The sequence below is a fragment of the Tamandua tetradactyla genome, chromosome 7 (genome assembly GCF_023851605.1).
Source record: "Tamandua tetradactyla isolate mTamTet1 chromosome 7, mTamTet1.pri, whole genome shotgun sequence".
Classification (NCBI taxonomy): domain Eukaryota; kingdom Metazoa; phylum Chordata; class Mammalia; order Pilosa; family Myrmecophagidae; genus Tamandua; species Tamandua tetradactyla.
In genome coordinates this window covers 30003272-30012169 of record NC_135333.1, presented here as the reverse complement: position 1 = coordinate 30012169, position 8898 = coordinate 30003272, and the positions used below count along the sequence as shown (strand labels likewise).

At 55.0% G+C, this 8898-nt stretch overlaps 1 protein-coding gene across 1 annotated transcript; it reads right to left on the bottom strand.

Annotated features, from left to right (window-relative positions):
- Positions 1-3502: 3502 nt before the first annotated feature.
- On the bottom strand, positions 3503-7366 carry LGALS1 (galectin 1). The gene is made up of 4 exons (XM_077168767.1): positions 7235-7366; positions 5762-5841; positions 4726-4897; positions 3503-3701 (listed from the first exon to the last, which is right to left on the bottom strand). Exons 1-4 carry the CDS (start codon positions 7241-7243, stop codon positions 3555-3557), a joined length of 408 nt encoding a protein of 135 aa, XP_077024882.1. The 5' UTR covers positions 7244-7366; the 3' UTR covers positions 3503-3554.
- Positions 7367-8898: the final 1532 nt, after the last annotated feature.

Genomic DNA, 8898 nt, shown 5'->3' with positions numbered 1-8898 from the left:
CCTGCTATTGTATATTTGGATGTGGTTAAAAGGGGAAATTTTAGATTGTAAATATGTTACTAGAATAAAAATTTAAAAAAACAAATGAACATAACACTATGCAACACAAACAGTGAACCCTAATGTAAACCATGGACTATAGTTGTTAGTACAATTATTAAAATGTTCTTTCATGAATTGTAACAAATATACCACACTTATGGAAGGTGTTAATAATAGGGTGGCACAAGGGAACTCCGTATTTTGTGCATGAATTTTCTGTAACTCTGCAACTTCTCTAATTAAAAAAAAAAGGATAACTGAAAAATGTTCTTAAAAAAAAAATCACCTGGAGGCTTGTTAAAACAGATTGCTGGACTCTATTCCCAGAGTTTCTGATCTGTAGATCTGGAGTGGGGCCAATAATTTGTTTTCTCACAAATTCTCAGGTGAGACAATGCAGCTGGTCTGTAGACCAAACCTTGAGAATCACGATTGTGAGAAACAAGCTTACGTGTGTGCAGAACATGGTACATACCAACACACTTGTGTGCTGCTCGAGCCACCTCCTCTCTCTGCTCTGCAGTTTCCCCAGTATGGGATGGGGATATAATAACCCATCCTCTACTGAAGAGGAGAGCATGGATGGGAAGGCATTCAGTGAAAGAACGTCAGAAGGCAGGGTTTAGTAACTGGGGTTGCCAGCCTGAATCCTCAATGTTACCCCATTCTCAGCCCTACAGATATTTTTTTCTGTCGGCCAGACACTGTGATCTGGCAGATGGCTTAGCCTTCACTGTCCAGCAGCATCAAGGGTACTTGCTGTTCAGGGGATGATGCCTTCCTCTGCCAGTGGGAAGCAACGAAGCCTGCAGAGGCTCCAGGCTGGCTCCTCCAGCATGGAGGATCAGACAGGGCTTCCTAGGGGAGGTGACCCTGGCCAAGGAGTGTTACCAGAGGTGTACAGCACGTAGAACCAGGCTGTTAGGAACTGGCCTACTCCTTTGACATGTGAGGAGATTGGAGCCCAGAATGCAAGGAAGCAAATGTGTATTGAGTCTGTACCAGCCCCTTGGGGAAGGGAACTGTTATCTCAGAAAGGGAAAAGGACGTTGTCCTAGGTCATCTGGCTACTCTGTGGCAAATCTGGGACCTGAACTTGGGTCTCTGTCCTCCTGGCTCTGTTCCCTAGATCACTGGTCTGAGGGCTCACTCCACCAGTAGCTAACATTTTCCCCTCTGGAGGGCAAGATGCAGGCCTTGACCCATGAACTGGGTTTCAGAAGGAACCAGGCACCATTGTAGGTGCAGCACTCAATGAGTGTTGAATTCATTCCACAAGGGTCCACTGTGTGGGGATTCCGTGTTGGGTGCTGAGAAGAAATTACCTAAACCCTGAGCCCTGCCTTCCAGCCCCATTGGCCCAAGGGCACGAGAGGGGACTGCCTTAAGGGTGGGGCTTCAGGCATCTGGGACGACTGCCCCTCCACCCAACCTGTTCAGCCTCCTAGTGACTGTGCCGTAATGCTGCCCTTGGGACCATCCCAGTGGGCAAAGGTTTGTCCTGGCTGCAGTGATGACCCCCGGAGATGTACAGAGAGCTCCTTCTGCAGCTGAACTGCCTTCTTCAAGTTAGCCATCCAGTGAGCCTCTGGGGGGCCAAGGATGGCCCCAGGCACCGTCTCAGGACCACCAGCCAGCTCTCTCTACCAAGCTTCTATCCCCCACCTGGCTGCAGATTAAAAATGAAGGGTCTGCTGCCCAGCTGGATAAATCATAAACCTGCTTCTCTTACCCTCACCCCACCCATCCCCACACCCCGGGTTCCTGGACCTCTTCTTCACAGTTCATTCATTTGAGCTACCTCTGTCCTGACATTTGTTCTTGGGACCTCACGTGGATTATCTGTTAGTCTCACAAGCTCCCTCTCATCTAGTCCCAGGGCTCTCCTCTGCTCTATCCTGGGGAATAATGGGTGCTCAGCCAAGACTTCCACTGACACATCAGTGTTGAGAAAGGAAGACACAGGGACATTTTCCCCACTGCCCAGCAGAGGGCGCCCTCCTCAGGCTGCTTCTCTCTCAGTGGCCACTTGGAAACCCCAGGAGAGCCTGGAGATTGGTGAGCCCAGGAGACCCACCAAGATAAAAGTCACCCACCCAAAAGGCCCGGAGACCCACCAAGATAAAAGTCACCCACCCAAAAGGCCCTGAGTGCAAATAATGACCCTCATTTTACAGATAATGACACTAAGGTTGGGGAGTAAAGAGACCTACGGAGGTTCCCACAGCTGGCGTCAGCTGCCCTGGGGTTTTTAGGGACTCCAGTGAAGTTCTGACTCTGCCTTATGGAACCTTGGCCCAGTTACTGTGGCTGCTTCCTGGGGACGGATAGACCCTGGGAAGATCTGAGGGCAGCCAGCAGCAGGAAAGATGGTGCAGGGAAGTGGCAGGCCTGCAGGTTCTCCAACCATCCCTCGGCCCCTCACTTGTGATGGATGAGTTTGATGGGGCTTCATTAAGCGTTGTCCTGCAAGGTAAGGGAGTCTGGGCTGAGTCCAGACACTCAGGAGTGGGCAGCTCATTGCGGATGTTATCTTAGATTGAGTTTCCCACACCCCTCTGCTCCCAGAGAAACCAGCTGGGCTTTGAGTTGGCCAAACTCTACTTTGAAATCCTCAGCAGGAGCTGGCATAACCTCCCATCGTCATTCCGGCTTCTACTACCACAGAAACGGGCTGGCAGTGGGGTGCTGGGACCATCACCCAAGCACATCTCCCTATTATTGACATGGGGGACTTGCTCAGGGCCTGAGCCAGCAGCTGATTGCCCTTCCACCCCAGCGAAATGGGGTGCACGGGCTGAGCTAGGCTAGGATGCATGGGAGGAGGGGGAGAGGGGGCGGAACACAAGGCTCAGCTGGCCTGGTACTCACATCCTGTTTCCTTCCTTCAAATTGGAGTAATATCTGAAAAGAAGTGCAGGAGGGATGGAAAAACAACATCCATTGAGGGTTTATGATGTGCTAGGCCCCAAACTTGGCCTCCTTCCCCCAGCATCTCATTCAACACCCCACATCAGCCCTATGAGGTACATTCTATTATTATACCCCTCGTATAGGTGAATAAACTGAGGCTAGAGAGGCTGTACAAGCTACAGGTAGCCCCATGTTGTCACACTGTCTGACTCCAGATCTCTTTCCAGCTCATGAACACAAACAAGAGGGGCCGGTTATTCTTCCCTCCACTCCGTTCATGCTTCCTGGTCGCCATGACTTGGATCAGTCTGTCCCTGCTCCTCCCCCTGGTTTCATTTAGTCAACATCTCTTGTGCACCTACTGTGTGCCAGGGTCCACTGGGCTGGAAGCAGTTTGAGGGCAGGAACTGAGTCTTACTCAGTAGTCATCCAGCCCCTACTGTGTGCTGGGCTCTCTGCTTGGTCCAGGGGACCCAGGGAAATGTGTGTGGTGAGAAAGTGAAAGGAGGTAACCCATCCCCACCCCCACCCCCATACAGGAAGCTGGTTCGGGGAGAAGAGGCAGTTGCCTTTATTGGGGGCCAGGCGGCCGGCCAGCTTCATTCAAAGGCCACACACTTGATCTTGAAGTCACCATCGGCGGCCAGGTAGTTGATGGCCTCCAGGTTGAGGCGGTTGGGGAACTTGAACGTGTGTTCTTCTGGCAGCTTGATGGTCAGGTCTGCCTGGTCGAAGGAGATGCACACCTGTGTACCCGAGAAATCAGTATTTAAGGGATGACTTTGATTTCTGAATCATTATATAGGTATTCCTTTTTGCTTTCTGTTATATTGAAGTAGCAGACAGAGGGAAACTCCGGATATCTCTGAATTGTAATCCAGCTGACTTGATCTCTGATAATGGTTATACAGCCCTTATCTTCTGCCCTTGTGATTGTAAAAACCTTGTGACTAACCTTCATCTGTACCCAATTATCTAGTTTCTCAACTTTAGAGTCTTGAAATCACCAAAGACAGCCCCTAATGTTTATTAATGAAGGGTCTTGGGTCTGCCCAGAACTAACCCACCCCAAGCCCAAAGTTATCTTGAAGACCGAGACTAACCAAAGTGGGCCTGGCTGACATGCACAGTAGCTTAGACTTTAAACTATAAGTCACCTAGACCTCACTCCACCCTTTTCTTTCATACAAAGCATGTAATCAGTCTGCGCATGCTTAATAATCAGATCACCTCTAATTACATCACCTGGGGCCACTGTGCTCATTATCCTAAACCCTGCCCATCTTTTCTTTAATAAAATTATCTGAGTTACTGCAGTTCCGGGAGACAGATTTTGGGCTGCTAGGCCATCTTCTCTCCTACTACGTGCCTAGTAATAAACTCATTCTTTCTTTGAAATCCCAGTGTCTCAGGAATTGGTTATTGATTGCGTTGGGCAAAAGAATCCCTGGCTTCTGTATAGTAACACCTGAGGGGCAGAGGAGGTCAATGAACTGGGCCCGGGCATGGACTCCACCTAGAAAGTCTAGGCTTTGTAGCCACAGCCACAACCGAGAGGCCACAGACCCTCCCAGAGCCCTTAACTCATGTAGTCCTGACAACAGCCCCAGGTGTGGCTGACTTTGCAGATGAGGCCACTGAGGCTCAGAGAGGGGATGATACTTACCTGCAATTACGTAGAGAGGGAAGGGAGGACAGGTTGGGGTCACTATGCCCAGTTCTGCCCCAGCCCACCCTGTGCCCAGCCCTGGCCCCCAGTCCCTAGCCTACCTCCACGACACTTCCAGGCTGGAAGGGGAACACGGACTCGCGGTGCTCAGCACCCCAGGCCCCACCATCCTTGCTGTTGCACACGATGGTGTTGGTGTCCCCGTGGGCGTCGAAGCGAGGGTTGAAGTGCAGGCACAGGTTGTTGCTATCTTTGCCCAGGTTCAGCACGAAACTAGGGGGGTTAATGGGTGGAACTGAGGCCTTGGTGATGACCGGTCTGTGCCACTTGGTATACCCCAGCACCCCTAGCTGGGAGAACTGAATTCTAGCCCTGGTTCTGCCATCTGCTTGCTGTGTGACCTTGAGCAAGTCCCTGCCCACTCCTGGGCCTCAGTTTCCTCATCTGTACAATGGGGGCTGCACATGGGTCTTAAAGCACCGACAGCCCAGGATTGGCGGACATCAGCGCGTGTCCAGGAATTAAATGAGACCATGCACACGGGGTTTCAGCTAACCATCCTGGCTGCCCCCCAGATGTCTAGCGCCTATTTCCTGGGCACAGCCACCTCCCACCCTGGTTTTACTGATTAATCCACTGAAGCACAATGAGGTTGGTGGACTAGCCCAAGGTCACACGGCCGCTGAGAAAACAACCAGCTGGATGAATGAATGCCAAGCAAGGAGGAGGTGAAGTAATGAATGACTAAAGGCAGAAAGGGGGTACCCCAGAGAGAGGGCAGTGGGGGTGACTCATTCCCTCTCCTCCGCCCCCCACCTCCATCCAGCCCCAGGTCTTCTCCCGGAGCTGCCTTGGGGATGAGCCAATCTGAGGTAGAGGAGAGGCCGCAGCTGGTTTAGTTTAAGAGGCTGGGGCAGGAGGGAGGGTGGTGGTAATGGTGGGGGCGCCCAGACCCTGGGAGGAAGTGACTCATGTGAAAAATCGTTGCCTCAGCCTGCTGGCTGTTAACCCCCTCCCTGCCAGGGTGGAGGAGAGGCGCCTTGGCCGGCCACGCCCTTACCAGAGGGTGCTGGATGCTCCAGCTCCCTGGCCTTGCTCCTCCTCTGCCCTCTTCCCCACCTGCCATGGTCCCCTCACCTCTTGGCTTCTGGGGCCACCTCGCCCCGCACTCTGAGGCACTCCCCGGGTTTGAGGTTCAGGTTGCTGGCCACCAGACCCTGCAGACAAGACCCCGACCGGTTGGGTTAAGAGGATGGTGGGCAGTTGCTGGCCTCTGCTGCCCACAGTGTCCTGGAGTGGTCAGGGGATGGGAGTGGGGGTTGTCCCCATCCTAGACCCTCTGATCAGGCCAACTGGGGAACCAGTCTGCAAGTTCCAGGCTGATTCCCTGTGTGGTCCTTACAATACGGTGTGTCACATGAGTGAAGTTCCAGAAGACAGGATCTAGAAGTTTTTATGGTTCAGTTCAGGGTTTTGTTTATGTACTTTTTTTTTTTTCCCCAGCTCAGAGTTTTGGATGCAGAGTAGCCTGGAAGGTGGGGTGCTCTGCCAGCTTGTCATTTAAGAGATGGAGAGAGCCAGGCTCGGAGTGGGACAGTCACTTGCCCAAGGCCTCACTGCTGGGCGGCAGAGCTCCTGGCACCTGGGTCCAAAGGAAGTTGAATAGAGGGCCTGCCCCTCTGCTGGGGGGCCCAGGGCTGGGGGATTCCCCCATCACCCCCTTCAAGTCCCTCTGTGTTGGAGAGGTGCTAGGGCTGGAGAGGGGAGCCCCAGAAGCAGGGAAGGGACAACAATGAAGGGCTTGGTCTGCAGCCTGGGAGGCTCAGGGTTGACAAGGCTGAGGGCATTTGAGGGTGGATGGAGCTGCCCCTCCCACTGGGCCCTGCCCTCTGGCGGTGCCAGAGCTGGAAGGGCAGGAGTTAACGGGAATGAGATTTCAGCCAAAATCTTGAACCCTTTGCCTGGAGGCTGTAGAAGAGTTTCTCCTCCCTCTCCCTCCCTTGCCATCCCCCACTTCCCAGTTTGGGGGAGTAGGTGGTAGGGAATTCCCCCAAACCCCACCTGACCAGCCTGGACAAAAATCACCCTATCACCCTCCACCCCCTCAATCCAGGCAGGCCCTCTCCCGGGCAGCCTGTCTCTGGTTCTGGCAAATTTTCAGCTCTCTCTAGAGCAGAGGGTGACTCTGACTTGGCCTGGTGACTGGGGACAGCTGCAGTGGGGGGAGGGGACAGAAGGTTCTTTGGGGTGGAGGGGGGAAGGGACAGTGGCCTGCGTGTCACCAACGTGCACCCCCCATTCAGCCACACCCTTCCCATTCCCACTTCTCAGAGAGCTGCAGACCTGCAGAATGTCCAACCTTAGCAGAAATAGCTGTGCCGTCAGACCCTGCAGGAATCCACAAAATTCTTAAGCCAGAGAGGGCTTTTGGGGATCATGGCGCCCACCCCCATTTTACAGACTCGGCCACTGAGGTCCAAAAAAAGAGAAGAAATTTGTTTGAGGCCACACAGAGGGAAATAGAACCCGGCTCCTGATCTGCCCCAGCTTTTCCATGGCTGTCTGCCCCACCGCATCCTTTGGGTCTTAGGGTGGAACCCCCACACTCACACAAGCCATGGCTGAAGGAAAGAGGAGGTTCCCGGGACTGCGGCACCAGCTGTCTGAAGACTCCACCCGAGAGATGGGCCCCGGCCGCTCCCACCCTTTTAACAGGACCAGACCCTGCTGGGCCCCGCCCCCTGGAAGCTCAGCCAATTGGAAGTCAGGACCGGGATGGAGGCCGACGCAGACGCGGTCAAAGGAATTTTGAAGACAGTTCTCAGGCAGACTTGACCAATCAGAGTGCCAACCCACCCCCATCCTTTTGGACCACACCCCCAGGGTCCACGCTCCACCCCTCATTCTCCTTCTCTGTCCCTCCACTCCACCCCCAAAATTGTGCTATGGCAGGGGTTGGGGGAAGCCAATGGAAAATATTTTGAGAGTGAGCTAGACGCAAGAGTTGGCGGGAAGAGGGCTTAAGGCCAGCAGGCTGAGCTTGGGAGGCATCCAGAGAAGATACTGTGGGGGGGTGCAGGGGCCAGGACATGGGCAGCTCTGGAGGCAGAGGACCCGCTAACCACAAGGGACCTTCTCCAGAGTGGGACCTTGACGGCTGCCTGTGCATCTCACACCATCTAAGGAAAGTCTGGGCTGGGTGCCAGGCTGAGGGTTGCCAGACTGGAGGGTGCCGGGTAGGAGGTGCTGGGCTGGGGGGTGCCGGGCTGGGGGTTGCTGGACTGGGGGTGCCAGGCTGGAGGGTGCCGGGCTGGGGGTGCCGGGCTGGGGGGTGCCGGGCTGGGGTGCCGGGCTGGGGGTGCCGGGCTGGGGGTGCTGGGCTGGGGGATGCCGGGCTGGGGGTGCCGGGCTGGGGGTGCTGGGCTGGGGGGTGCCGGGCTGGGGGGGTGCCGGGCTGGGGGTGCCGGGCTGGGGGTACTGGTCTGGGGGGTGCCGGGCTGGGGGTGCCGGACTGGAGGGTGCCCGGCTGGGGGTGCTGGGCTGGGGCGTGCCAGGCTGGCTCAGGCCTGGGCTTTGTCCTCCATGAGGGGCCTGCTGGAGTTCCTTAAAGAAGTTCAGCCCCACATCCTGTCTGAGTGTCAGGCCTGGGGATGGGATGGGGCAAGAGACAGGCTGTGAGGGGTTGGGGTGCACCCTATCCACTGTCCTCAGAGCCCCCAGTCCTGCCAAGTCCAGGCCCTTCCTTTCTCCATCCGTTCAGCAGATAGTTTTCACTGAACACCTCCTCTGCAGCTGGCCCTAGACTGGTCTCAGAGGATTTGAATTTGAACCCCTCTCAGTTCCTGTTCTCCAGGGGAGCCCACGGTTGAGGCGGAACCCCCGACTGTGAACATAAGAAGTCGCATGATGAGGGTTCTCAGGGAGTGGCTGGGCCCACACCCTGGTAGGGATGGATTTTCTAGGTGAAGAAGGCAGGTGTTGGAAGCTGGGAGAAAGAGGAGGGGCTGGCCTTCCAGTCTGGGCTGGGGCTCAAAGTGAGAAAGCACAGGTCTGGGGTCATGGAGCATCTGGGCGCAGCTGAGGATGGGGGTATATGAGGGGAAGATGGGAGAGGGGCCGGGGCTGGGAAGCCGACAGGAGCTGCTGGATCATGAAGCGTCTCCAGGGCTCAGACATTGGTTTTTCCTAAGGATACTGGGGGAGCCACAGAGGGAGACCTGGGGCAAGATCCCAGGAGCAATGAATATGAGGGAGCCTGGGAGGCATGCCCACCC

Coding starts and splice junctions, on each gene's coding strand:
- LGALS1 (XM_077168767.1), bottom strand. Junction 4,898..5,761: donor GTGGCCCCAGAAGCCAAGAG/GTGAGGGGACCA, acceptor TAACCCCCCTAG/TTTCGTGCTGAACCTGGGCA. Junction 3,702..4,725: donor AGCCTGGAAGTGTCGTGGAG/GTAGGCTAGGGA, acceptor TCGGGTACACAG/GTGTGCATCTCCTTCGACCA.